Source organism: Sorex araneus, chromosome 11 (assembly GCF_027595985.1).
Source record: "Sorex araneus isolate mSorAra2 chromosome 11, mSorAra2.pri, whole genome shotgun sequence".
NCBI classification, from domain to species: Eukaryota; Metazoa; Chordata; class Mammalia; order Eulipotyphla; family Soricidae; genus Sorex; species Sorex araneus.
In genome coordinates this window covers 37,583,445-37,597,303 of record NC_073312.1, presented here as the reverse complement: position 1 = coordinate 37,597,303, position 13,859 = coordinate 37,583,445, and the positions used below count along the sequence as shown (strand labels likewise).

At 46.4% G+C, this 13,859-nt stretch overlaps 1 protein-coding gene across 4 annotated transcripts in view; it reads right to left on the bottom strand.

Annotated features, from left to right (window-relative positions):
* Nucleotides 1–1,399: 1,399 nt before the first annotated feature.
* RASSF4 (Ras association domain family member 4) overlaps nt 1,400–13,859 on the bottom strand; it is a 32,804-nt gene continuing 20,344 nt past the window's right edge. For 2 of the 4 annotated variants that reach the window (XM_055119478.1, XM_004607376.2), the window contains exons 4-11: nt 12,215–12,357; nt 10,680–10,771; nt 9,936–10,090; nt 6,055–6,156; nt 5,756–5,807; nt 5,092–5,213; nt 4,165–4,262; nt 1,400–2,937 (exon numbers count right to left, since the gene is read on the bottom strand). In XM_055119478.1, coding sequence (XP_054975453.1) covers nt 2,877–2,937; nt 4,165–4,262; nt 5,092–5,213; nt 5,756–5,807; nt 6,055–6,156; nt 9,936–10,090; nt 10,680–10,771; nt 12,215–12,357 — 825 coding nt within the window. In that variant the 3' untranslated portion in view covers nt 1,400–2,876. The remainder of the gene's footprint in view (nt 2,938–4,164; nt 4,263–5,091; nt 5,214–5,755; nt 5,808–6,054; nt 6,157–9,935; nt 10,091–10,679; nt 10,772–12,214; nt 12,358–13,859) is intronic. The other 2 variants (XM_055119480.1, XM_055119481.1) reach the window with 2 other exon arrangements.

Below are 13,859 nucleotides of genomic sequence, written 5' to 3'. Positions count from 1 at the left end.
AATGCTCAGGGTCTATTCCTGGGTCTGTCACTTTCATTGTCACTGTCATCCTGTTGTTCATCGATTTGCTCAGTGGACACCAGCAACATCTCCATTGTGAGACTTGTTACTGTTTTTGGCATATCGAATATGTGACGGGTAGCTCTGACAGGTTCTGCCAGCAGGCAGAATACTCTCAGTAGCTTGCGTGCTCTCCAAGAGGGATGGAGGACTCGAACCTGGGTCGGCTGCATGCAAGGCACACTGTGATATCACTCCAGCTCTGAGATAAGGCCAATAAATAAGCTTATATAGCTGAGCCAAAGGTGGTTCGTGGGCATGGCTCCCACATACCTAACTTTTGGCTGTTTGATTTCTTGGTAAACTTGGTAAGCTTGGTAACCCCATGTTGTTGGGGTCCGGCCAAAGGCGCAGCAGCAATTTTGGGATGTCAGGAAGCCTGAAGACACCATCATAATACCCCCGAGTCAACTATTTTTAAGCAAGCTCATTATCTTCTCTTCCTATTCCTTTTTTAAAACCAGTGTTATGTTAGTACCAATTTTGTCAGAATATTTCTTATTCCTGGGTCTGCACTCAGGAATTACTCCTGGTGGTGCTCGGGGGACCATGTGGGACAGGACACGTTTTAAATGAAATGTAATAACAGCAAAAACAGTGAAAAATGTATTAACAAGTGTTTTGAGAAGGAGGATCGAATCAGAGGGCTTCCCATGTGCCAGTTCCTGTCCTACTGCTGGATTTGTAGGCTGGATTGGTAGTGTCTCTGCCTTGAAAACCAGACACATTATTGTAGCTGACTCCAGCTCAGCCCTAGGTTCCCTTCAGAACAATCGTCTTTGCTCTGCTGGTCCCCTTCTGAGTATCTGACTTATATTTACTTATTTATGCTGAGCATACATTGGACCATGGTATTGTCTTTGTGACTCCAGGACTGAGCACAGACTTGGCACAGGGCAGTTGCTCATTTACTATGAAACTATGGAAGTCTGTTGTTTATGTAGGGAGGGAAGTAAAGTGGCTAGAGAGTTCTGTTTGATTCCATTTCCACCTTCTCCTAGGCCCTGATGCCATGCCACCCTGTACCTTCCCTGGAAGAATTTAGGATTTCTTAGGTTCATCTAGTGTCAGAATTTTGCATCCAGGGTAGCTTTGACCCTTATCATTCAAGCTGCCCAGATGTCCTCATAGCAGTGCCCAATATTCACCCATCCTCAGGCCCCACATAATACCCAGGACATACATGGACAGAGAGTTCTTTTGGTGCCAAGAGAGTGGTCTGTGACTCACCTTGAAATCCTTTGCTAAACTCTGTCACACATTATGTAGGACAAGAGTCTCAGAGATTAGGGAGTCAGGCTGGATGCATGAAAGAAAAAGAAAGCCTGGTTCTCATGCCTTCAATTTAGCACAACTTTATTAAGCACCTAAGAAACTATGTTGCCAAAGAGACACTGTACCTCTAGGCATATCTTTGCGACCATAGATCTAGGCTGGGAAAATCCTAGTGTGACGCTTTCCTTGAAAAGTGGGTTCACATTGCATGGCATTGACGCCCCAAAGTCATGGTCTGGAAGGCACTGTCAGGAGCCACAGCATGAAGCAGAGATGGAGTCTTTCTATATTTGGATGCCTTCATGAGTCTTCCCTTTAAGTACTGATCCAAATATAGACTCTGATGGGAGAAGAATTTGTTCTTCAGTTTGCTTTAGATTGGACAAACACTTCCAATGACCAATGTAAACTTGCATAGTTTCTCAACTTTGTGTGCATCCTGGAACTGCCCCATCAGCTGAAAAATCCAAATTGTTCAGTATCTGACCTCAGGGAATTTGAAGTTTGTTTTCCTTAAAATGTCATTTCTCTTCACCACAGCCTCTTTAATGGGAAGTATTGAAAGAGAAGAAAAGAAAACTAGGGCCAGAGTGATAAGCAGTTAAGGCCCTTGCCTCGAAAGAGCTGACCCAGGTTTGATCTCTGACATCCCATATGGTCCCGTGAGCCTGCTAGGAGAGATTTCTGAGTGAAGATCTAGGAGTAACCCCCCAAACACCACTGTGTGTGGCTCTAAAAACCAAACAAAAATAAAAGGATATAAGATGCAAGATAAGAGATATGAGGCACCCCCATAGAGGTATCCACGGGATGCCACTGTGATGGAGGCAACTGAGCAATAACTTTCTAAGCTGTGACCAGGCAGCTCCTGAGCATCCCTGAATTCTCATTCACATAGAGAGGCATCCTCGCAATTCCAAGTGGATCACTTCCTTTGATTAACCAGATCAATAGGTTTCTGAGAGAGAATGTGAAGGACTCCTTACACGATTTCCTTAGGTTTCACAGAGGAAGCTAAGAGTGGTCCAGAGAGAAGAGGGGATGCATACTGGAATGCCTGCTTTTTCCAGCAAGTTTTGCTCCCGAAGACAGACAAGGAGTTTCTATGTATGATGCAGACAGTGACTTGTGGTTTTGCAGAAGCTCTGTGCACAACGCTGGAAAAACAGATGGATCCCATACTCTACGGACTCAGTCTGGTACTTCTTTTATGAGCAGCAGAAGTGTGGTACAAACAGAACTGGTCCTGCCAACTAGCAGTGTCATAACTTCAGAGCATGTCATAATTTCAGAGCTGCTCGCTAACTAGCAGACCTCACCTTGCAGGTTCCTGTTTCCTTGGGTCTGGGTCTCTATCCTGTGAGTGCTCTCCTTGGGGACAAGCACAAGAAGCAAGAGTCTCAAAATACTTATACAGGCAGACACATGGGGCTACATTCCTCATCCAGTGGCCTTTGGTCAATGTCATCAGTCAGTGTTGGCCACAACACTTAGTGTCCATTTGCTGCTGGGGGTTTCAGAGGAGGTGGGCACTGACTGGGCTACTTGGCCTCCACCAGCTGCTCCAGTCGCTGCAGCATTGTCAGACGTAGGGCTTGGAACCTGGGGGGAGACATGGTCAAGAGAATTCACTGACAGTGAAGGTGACAGGACAGGGAAGCAGAGTAAGGGTGGGAAGAGGTGCTGGTCCAGGAGACCCATAACTCCAGACTAGCTGATTAGTGGCTGGGTAAGGAAAGGGAGGGTCGACACCTGAGAGGCCATTGGCTCTCTAACACAGATAAAAACAGTAGTAAAGCAAAAAGACTGCAAACTTTGAAGCAGAAAGCTGAATTTTCTATTTAAAAGACTCTGGACAAGAGCATGCTGGAGAAGACAGGGTAGCAGATCAAGGGTTAGGAATCAACTGTTCAAGGTTTCCTCTGCAATAATCCATGTTGCTATCTTCCTCAACCTGGGCCTTTCTGAATCCTGAATGGACTGACTAGGTAACCCTTCAGGTCTCTTGAAGCTCTCAAATCCTGTAGTGATGCTGCTGACCATGCATTAGACTGTTGCCTCTGATTGGAGTCTATATTCACTACTCATGGTGGGAGGGGGCTTGAATTCAGGGATATAAGGGGACTGATGTTAGTCTGTGGCTTTCTAAGAACATTCAGCCGGACCCTAGAGCCTGAACCAACCTTCTAACTATAGGCCCTCTCAGTGAGCTCCCTTGTTTCCATCCTAAGAGGGCCTCCAGCTGAGCACCCTTCCTGTGCTCCCCATCCCTTTTGTGATTCACCCTGCAAGGGAGAGAGAGATCCCTGGGATATGTGTCTTGGCTAATATCACAGCTGGGCTCTGACGTAAGTGTCCCCAGTAGCTTGCAGATGATACCTGCTCACCTTGCCATCAAACTGATTGCCTGCAGCTGTACGCAGCTGGCGTGAGGAGTTCCCCCAAGCATGAAGGGCACAGACCACAGGCAGAAAGTGTACTGAGCAAACCCTTTCCACCAGAGCTGTGCAGATAAGCCAGACTCACAACCTTGATCCAGCCCCCACAATGCTTGGGCCTAACTCTCCTGCCCAGCAGTCACTTGTGCCCCTCCCTTGCTCCAAGGAGCTGAAACTTTCAGGCTGTCAGCTTGGAGTCAGTACTGAGCAAGGGGTAGGGGGTGCAGAGGGCAGTGCTGGGGAGCCAGAGTTAGCTGGTCTCCCAGGCCTCTGCCAGGGCCTCTGGTACTCTGGAGGGAGAGAAATCTCCCAGCCCCCGCCCTGGATGCTCTGCCCTGCACATATGTCCTGCTGTCCAGGACCCACGACTGGCTCTGTAAGTGCTGCTTACTTCATGGTCAGTTTGATTATTTCTCTTTCCTCCTCTTCTTTTAATTTTTCAACAAAACTGTCCAGCACCGGCATTTCAAATTTAATGTACTGAGCGACCTAGAAAATCCAAGAACATTTTAATGTGTTTTAATTAGAAGCCCAAAACGTAGTCTCTTTCCCTCATGGCTTCCACTGTGGCCAATCAGCAGTCTCCTGTCATTGTATGTGGCTGACCCTCTTCCCACCCCCACCCCCCCAACACTGCTCTGTGTATGTCCTCAGATGGGAGAAGGGAGTGGTTTCTGACACAAAGGAATGGTTCAAATGAATGTTAGGAAAAGACTTCAATAGTGTGTACAGTCTCGGTAGATATTCTCAGGATTCTAGGGAGGGAGTGGTGGAATGGTCATTGTTTTTCTAACAATTGAGTGAAACTATACTGCCAGTGAATGGCCTCAAGGATACAGCATTACAGGGTATTGTCCTTGAGCCTACATCCTATATCCAGGTCTTTTCCTTGAAAACTAGAGAGTTTGGGGATTTGGGGGAGTTTATCTTTTGCTGGGACTCAGGCTGTAGTAAGATTTAGACTCTGTTCCATAGATTTACTTAAGGAACCGTTGTGTCTTTTAAGACAATAAAAACAAAACACATTCCAATAAAGCAAAAGATTCTACATGCCTGAAGGGGAAAGCAGTGATTGGCTTTTAAGGACCGACTTCCGGTTTGCCTCTAAGTCAGCTGAAGGAGCAGGTGACTGCGGACAGAGGAGGGCTAGAAGCACTGCTGGACTGGGCTTGGGGACCCTTTAAGGCAGTCATTTGGCACTTAGAGACATCTTGTGAGGAAGCTCAGGCAAAAGTCACATTCAGAACCTTCAGGAATGCCCCCTTCCCTTTCCCCAACTCAAGATCAGGTCTTTTCTGAACCTCAGCCCCAAACTCACATCATGTGGGACTTCCTCGCCTAAGTCAGCTTCCATCAGGAAAATCTTAGCGATCTTTTCACATGGCCCCTGCAGAATTCTGGCAATCAGTGGGAACTCACAGTCCTTTAATTTTGTCCGTTCTGAAAAAGAAGGGGTTTTATAAAATTCACCAGGCATTAGGATGGTCCCTCTTTGGTTCAGGACATGAATGTGACAGAAGATGAATCTCTGGGGCAGGTCAGAGAACTTCCCCTGAGAGGTCTCATGATTCAGCAAATGCTCCTATTGGAGAGGAGCAATTGCTGCAGGAGCAGAAGGAAGGGGAGAGTATGCATGGGGACACCAGGCAGCCAGAATGAGCCAGAGACCACTGCCCAGAGAGTGTTGGCTCTGCAGTGCTGACTCTCACTGAGGAGGGGCTTCAGCTCCACCTAGATCTGACAAGCACCTTGCCCCACCTACTTGAGGGAGTGATGGGAGCTTATCATGTGTTCTGGGAGGGTTTCTGAATGAAATGACAGTGGTATGGGGGTTTGGACTGGAAAGAGGATTTTATGGTGGGGACACAACATATCCCTAGGTCATGCACAGGCTAACAGGCTCTAAAAGAAAGAAGCAAGGTCACTATAAAAATGAAAGAGAGACTTTCATTTTTATGATCCCGAGAAACGCAGATACTTACCCCCAGACTCATGAACGATGTAAAGTGCAAACTCACTAGGGCCGTTTTCTACCTAAATAGGTAGTAATAGGAAGTCAAACCACTGCTTTTCAAGGGGACAGAAAATGATCCTGGCAGTAACCTCACCCCTAATGCCTTATACACAAGTCCCTAAGACCTTTCCCCCTCTCTACTTAAAGTCTGAGAGACATCAGCTTAGCAGGAGAAACCTTCCTCAGGAGCCACCTTCCCCCAAGCCCCCCACCCAATCAAAACAGCAAACCATCAGCATAAGGGCAAAGTCATTTAGCCAGACTCACTCGAAATTTGTTCAGTAGCAGGGTGAGCACATGCAGGGTCGTCATGGTGCTGTTGACCCTCACATTGGTCACGGACCCATAGGCAGGAGTAAACACGGATGTCTGTATAGGGAATGTGGGTAGTTAAGAGAAGGGCCCAGGGGGCTGGAGCAATAGCACAGCAGGTAGGACGTTTGCCTTGCATGTGGCCAACCCGGGTTCAATTCCCAGCATCCCAAACGGTTCCCTGTGCAACGTTGGGGTAATTCTGAGTGCAGAGCCAGGAGTAACCCTTGTGCATCTGCTGGGTGTGACCCAGAAAGCAAAAAAAAAAAAAAAAAAAAAAAAACCCTCAAAAAAACACAGCAGGGCCCAGAGGCCAGAGGGCTGGGCAGCCTGGCAGCCAAAAAACACAGCAGGGCCCAGAGGCCAGAGGGCTGGGCAGCCTGGCAGCCAGATGAAGCTGAGCAAGCTGAGGCTTCAGATGAACTTGGGCTCTGGAGACACCTGTCCAGTCAAAGTCACAAAAGCCTTGCCTAGGTCTAAGTAAACGTAAGGAGTTAATATTTCATATCTGTCTTCCCCAAAACTGAAGCAAGTGTCATGTCTAGATCTTAGATTCCATCCTGGAATCTAATTTACAAGGGGTGGGGAAAACCTATCATTCTCTCTCTCTCTCTCTCTCTCTCTCTCTCTCTCTCTCTCTCTCTCTCTCTCAAATTACCAAAGGTTTTTTGATTTTAAGACTCCAAATTCTCATCTATGTCTACTCCCTTCATTCTTTCAGCAGGTTCAGTTCAGACTACATCCCTATCTAGATTTTTCCCTTCAAGTTTTGACCTTTTCCACTCATTATCTGTGGTCCAGTGAAACACTCTTTGGAAAATCTTGCAACTTTAACTTGTGCTGGACCATTTGTATTAGCATACAGTGCCAGGTTCCTGAAACAGAACAAGAATTAGGAGGATAATATTAAGCTAGGCTTTTTGTTATGTGTAAAATGTGAAACACCATCTTATTGCACAATTCTAGTGAAAAGTACCTGAAAATTTCCCATAACTTAAACAATACCATCCACAGATCCTGTTATTCTGTGAACATGTGATGTGTTGATTCTTGTCCAAGAACTTCAACTCTATGCTCCAACCACATGGCTTCTTTATAGTTAGGGGGAACCATTAAGTTCATGTATGTATATTGCCTTATAGAGACCTATTTTTTCCATGATATATCCTGAATAAGACCTGAGGTGTAATAAGACCTAAATAAGAATACTAGCCAGGGAGGAAACCTGCTAAGCACTTTATGAATAATCTTTTATTTGTTCTTCACAAAATCCCTTTGAAATGCTTGGCTCAAATTCCCCTTTATTAGGAAAGTCACAAAAGCTTGAGGAGGTTAAATAGTTTTTCAGGGTCCCATATCTCTATGGCGAGAGATCCAGAACCCAGTATTTATCATCATTGCACTAGGATCCCTTGCATGTACTAGGCATCTCCTCTCCCCAGGTGAAAGCCTCCTTGCCTTTCAAATGAAACTGTTATTTTCACATGACTCCTGTATAATCTCAAGTACATGTTTCCCAGAGTATAACGAGGACTTGGGGTACATGGGGAATTTGGTCCAATGTTACAGCTATTGACCAAGTTCCAGAGCCAAACTCATACCTGGACCTGTTTTCTCCATTTTGAGACACAGAACTCTGGGCCGAGACTCTGGGTTAGACATAAAGTCAGAACCAGGTTTTCAATTCCCAAGCAATATGGAATAAATAGAGGAATCATGATTATATTATGGACAAAACAGGTATTGTGAAAAAGACACTGTTAATGTTTCTCTTATCTGAAGTCTTTTCTCAAGACATTACCAATCAGCGACTAGGAATAAAGGTTTTTAATTGCCTTCCCTTGTCTAATCACAGTATTTTCTCTATAGAACACATGTTCTATAGAGACAGAGTAAAGCAATGGGAGCTTTTGCACTGAGTTTTACCTTGTCTGGAAAGCAAATCAACACTATTATGCATGAACACAGTTTTGGAAAATAGTTGAGTTAAGTAACAAATGCTAAGAACTGAATAACGTTAGGAAGTCAATTCTAGGAATTGTTTTTCTTTAATTGTTGCTCATGACTCAATAACTTTGGCACCTGATTTCTAAGGATGATATCCATTCCAAATCTGCAGTGCAAGATGTGAGATGAAGAAGTCTCTGCTCACCCAGAAAATATGAGCTAACTATTAAATATGCCTAAGAAATCTAGTTCATGTACTGAGTGGCAGACAATTTGCCCTGGAAGAATGGGTCTCCAGTCCACAAGGAAATCTGTTTCTAGGAAGAAAAGCTGTTCAACCTAGACATAAACTGGTGTGTCCAGTGTCAGACTGGCTGGGTGAGGAGTCCTTCTTGGCCCTTCTTGGCAGGGTAGCTATAGTGGAACTGAGCGCACCCACTGTTCAGTTCTGCTCCCCTCAAAGGCTTCAAAGTGCTCAGATATTGACACTTCCTTGTCACATTTGCACTACCTGAATTAAGATTTGTGCCAGATACTCATGCCTCTTAGAGAAAAATGACTCCTAAAAGGGAGTGGTGTAAAAAAAAAAAGGCAAACTTCTCCAGGTATGGAGCAAAAGATTCTTACTTTAAGGAATGTAGAACTAGAAATAGACTAAATCCATAAAAAAGAACTTTTATGTAAAAATTCCTTCAACATTTTACATAATCCTTCAAACTAGATTATCAATATGTATTCTAATATTAGCATTTGTTTGAACAAGGATGCACAAATCTCAGGTTCCCTGGTACAACTAAACCGTCCTTAATCTTTAGTCAACTGAGACCTGTGCCCTTCACTCTCAGGAAGCTCTACTGTCAAACAGTCTTGGATTTTCCTGGATTTAACAAACACTGTAGCTCATTCATTCTTGAAAACCTAGCAAGGACAAAACCAGGGTGGAGGGTGGGAAACCTGGGGTTTTTTGGGGGGTGTGTGTTTAAAGCAAGGACCTTTCAGCTTGCCTTGCTGAATTTTTCTTCTCATGGTCTGAAGTGTACTGACAGCAACTTGTTCGGTTTCTGGCTGGCCTAACCTGTGCTCCTGCTCTTCAGCTCTGACACTAAGATCTCCTTCTGCTTTGTCCCCTCCATAGCCATGAGTCACTGCCTGTCAGGAGAGGCAGCTGCTTAAACTGGAAACTTCTTGCTTCTATTTCCTAGCACTTCAGGAAGTGGCCCCATTTACAGGACACTCCATCCAGAGCCTCACCCTCACTGCCACTCAGACCATTTATAGTAACAACCAACTTCTTCTTTTACAGTTTCATTTGCTTTTGGACTGATGTCATCTGGGAAGGAGATCTTTTCCTGAGGTCAGTACAATACATACTTGGACAAAAGGCTGAGTGCTGGGAATCAGGAGCGGTACATGTTTACATGTTCTCTGGGAGACAGAAGCCCATGCTGCTGGGCACACTTCAACCTAGTGGGCTTAAACACCTGCCAAGACTGACTGCAAGATATATACGATGTTTTCATGAGACAATTGATGCAACTTAGGTAGAAACATCATAGAAAAGGCTCTTGGTCTTGCCCCAAATCCACATGACTTATGAGAATGGACTGGCAGTAGATGTCTGGTGGGGAACTAAAGCAGGTTTCTGGGCCACGAATTAGAACATTATTTTGATTGATTTTGGTTGTGACCCTTCTCCTGAGCCTATTTCTCCAGCAGGTCATAGAGATGACCATACTCACACAAGTGAGTGGTGACGTGGTGAGGATGAATTCTGACATGCATATTGTGAGGACTGGTCTACGAAAGACCCAATAAATCATTCCTACACCTAGGGCTGGTGCCTGGGGGCTCAGTTTCTGGGTGAGGGAGAGAGGGAGGTTGGGTGTTACCTTATGGTTATAAAAGTGCCCATTGATGGAGAACCGGTGCCTCCGGATCCTCTGGGCCTCGCTGGGTGCACGGCACCTGGGCCTCCTCTGGATCACACAGCCTGCATCGCTTTTGGTCCGCATCAGCTGTGGGGTCTCGTCTTCTTCCAGGGGTTCTGCAGCAGGAAATGGATGAGAATGCCATGCATAGGCAGGTCACAGTGACTGAAAATTGCCTTGGTCCCACTTAGCAATCTGGGCTGCTGAGAGAGCAACACTACTCTCTGAATGGCCCCTATAGGGTCCAGCTTGGGCTTTGCAGCAGGAAATGTGACCTAGAGAAAGGGGAGCCTGAAACACCATGTCACATGGCCATATGCTTCTGGAGCTCTAACTCAGAGTCCCCCAGGGCAGGTTTCTGGCAGAGAACAGAGCCCTGATCTCTGATGCTTACTTTAGGACTATAGACATTGGTTGAATAAGAGGGAAGGGTACAAAGACAGACAATGAGGAATCTCACGGTATCAGAAGGAGGAACAGACAAGGGCACCATAGCCTCTGCTGATATCCAACGTGTGAGGCATCACTAAGTGGCCTGTTCAAAGTCTCCTATTGAAGAGATATTTGCATGGGTTGCTACTGAAAACAATGGAAGTCCTCTGGTGACTCTGCATACTTTTCTTCAGAGATGGTACTCATGAAATAAGTCCCGTTTCTGTGACCCTAATATTGTGAGACAGGAACCTGCTGGCAGCTGTCACTTACCTGAGCTATCTCTGGAACCCTCCGCTCTGTGCTCAGGCCGAGTGCTTGGTTCCTGGGCAGTGATGCTGTCATCCTGAAGAGGAGGCTCCTTTCTGTAAAGAGACAATCAGGGTGCTCCAGGGGCTGCTGGCTGGTAGGGAAAAGTTATTCACAGGGCCTCGGGGACACGGGATGTAGAGGGAGCAGGGTGCGCCAGCAGGAGCCTGGGTTGCACTAAGAGAATCAATGAATATATTTAAAGAAAAAGAAACTTGGGGCTAGAGTGATAGTACAGTGCATAAGGTGCTTGTCTTACATGCTGCTGACACAGACTGGATCCCTGGCATCCCCACCACCAGGAGTGATTTCTGAGTACAGACCCAGAAGTAACCCCAGAAGCATCACCGACTGTGCCCCCACCCAAAAAGAAAATTCTAAAAGAAAAACAAAGGGTAGCATAGTCTAGTCTACTGGGAGGGAAGGAGTGTCTCGCAGACCTTTGTCCTGGTCTGAGGTTCAGGAACACACAGTCACACTGAGTTTCCCTGACATCAGGTTGAAGCAGGCATGCATCTGTGGCTGCGAGTGCCTAGGGGTGTCCCTCAGTCCTCCACAGTGTCAGCACTGACAACCTCTAGGGGCCTCTGGACAGAGCAGAGTCCGAGTCAAAACAGTGGCAGGAGAGGGTCTTCAGTGGAAGGGAGTGAGGAAAGCAGAGGAGCCAAGCTCCTGCAGAGACTCTTGGAGGGCAGAACTGTGTGACTGCCCCTGTGGCCACTTGACCCTGGGACTAGAAACCTCAGCCACCGTCAGCCCCTCTGCTGTGCTTCTCTGCACCTTATACTTCAAGTCTATGATGCTCAAATTCAAAGAAGCAAGCAGGAACATCCCAGAACAACCAGGTGACCTCAGGACAGCAACTTTCCTCCAATATTTGAAGGGGAACATGTTCTGAATTTCTGTAACTTAGGAGGATTATGTGCAGAAGCAAGCAAAATTTAGAAGGTAATTTGTGTAGATGGTGGAGGGTAAAAGAAGCCAGATGAACCACAGACAGGTATGACAATCATTTCATCATGATTAACCCATTCTTCTGATCCGAAAATGAATCTTCTATTAAATGTTGGTAAATAGATGGAAAAACTTCAGGTATGTAAATATAAGCATGGCCACGGGAAACTAAATGTGCCTCCTTTAATTTACTCATGTATTTTCAGTGCTGGAACTCAAACACAGAACCTCCTACATGTGAGCTATGAAGTCGACCATAGCGATATATCCCAGCCCCAATTTATGTGCATTTTTGACACAGAATAGAGAACCAAGAACTTTCTTCAGGCAGGAGGTGACAAAGTCATTGTCTAAAAATTCCTTCCTGGGGTGAGGCTGCTTCCATGGACTGAGGCCATCAGAGGTGATGGGATAAAGCTGGGTTGGGCTTCATGCTCAAGCCTCTCATGGGAGCTGGTGTGATTTAGCACCCCCCCGCACACCTGCACACTCCCCAAATAGTTATGTGGGGTCAAATGGGAGCTACAGAGGCCCCCAGCACTCACATGGGGCAGCTGGGCTGTCCAGGCATCCAGGAAGCTGAGGACAGATGCACGCGCTCCTTGTCATCCTGTATCTGGAGCCGGATGGGTCGTCTCAGTCCCCAGGAGATGTTGAGGAGACCCTCGATGATTAGAGCCCCTTCTTCCTGTAAAATCCCACAGTGATCAGCCTTTTCTTTCAGCCCAGCTGCCCCCAGGGATCACTGCCCATCTTCCCTGAGTTCCTGCAGGACCCAGGCCCTTGTCTGTGGGACCCCAGACACTCACACCTGCAAGGACGCTCTCTTCCCTGGTGTCCTGTCTTCCTCTTGGGGAATCCTTGTGGGCACAAGGCCATTGTGCTGACCCCAGGAAGCCTGAGGTGTGCCTTTCCATGCTCAGCCCACCCACTCCTGGCCCGAGGGCACAGAGTGGCCAATTGGGTGGTCCACAGGAAGCCGGATGCTGTCCAGCAGGCACGTCCACACAGTGGGGAGGAAATTCTGATCAGAAATGCGTGGCTGGGCTCACACACCAGGAAGGACAAAGCAAAACACTCTTCTTTCCCCTCGAGGCCCAGAAAGGGAGGCCTCCCAGGTCACCAAGTCTTACTGGGGATGGCCTGAAGGTGCTGGATTTCCCACTTCTGCTGTGTGGGAGCTGCTCCTCGGAGCTACACAGGCTCGCCCTTCATAACACAGAGTTCCCGCGAACAGGCTGACCCCAGCTCTGTGTTTCCAACTGGCATTATGCCATAAAGGTTATTTTGCTTTTCAAACTACCTGTGATATTGCCACCACCTACCACTGGTGCACACACAAGTCAAATAGCAATGACAGACCCCTTCCATGCCCCCTACTTTCCTTGCTGTTGAGCCTTTAGGACCTCATCAACCAAGTCCTCCAGAGTCACCCTTAGGCCTCTGTCACTCACTCCCTTCATGTCCTGATTCCATTTCTCTGACTTTGTCAGGCTTCTCTCTCCCTGTGGCCACTACTAGGCTCTCTGATCTCTCAGCCTAATCACATGCAGGCACTGCAATCCTGCTACTTAGCATCTTCAAAGCACTTTCCAGAAAACTTCCCAGCCTCAGCCTTTTCCAGTGCCACCATTTTTCTATGGTCATGTGCCTACTCTGCCCTGATACTAGTCCTTGACATGAAACAATGAACCAAAAACACCAGTTTCCCACTGCTATCTCCAGCACCATTTTAGGTACACATTTTTGTCCTCAGCAGCCAAATACCTAAAATCATAGAAAAATTTGTGGGAATTTTTTTTTACCTATAGCAATGCTTCCTTACAGGCAATGCAGTAATGAGTTTTGGGCCAGTTATTGTTAAAAATAAACTGCGATCTTTAGGGTTAAAAAAAAAAAGCAATACATCAGAGTTATTCTCTGTTCAAGGTTATCAAAATTAAACATAGTTTCCTGGAATGACCTTGCACTATTTGCTTTAAAATAATTTAAAAAAATAGATCAATTTTTGATAACCCTGATAACACCTGAGCTTAGATATATAACAAAGCTTCTCCATCAAGGAAAGACTAGATTCAATTCATTGGCTTTAAAAGGTGCAGGAGGACAGTAAGAAAACCTGATATAGGGTGATTCTTGGCCCCTGTTATATGTCAGCACCCCGATGGAGAGAGCCCTGACCACACTGGG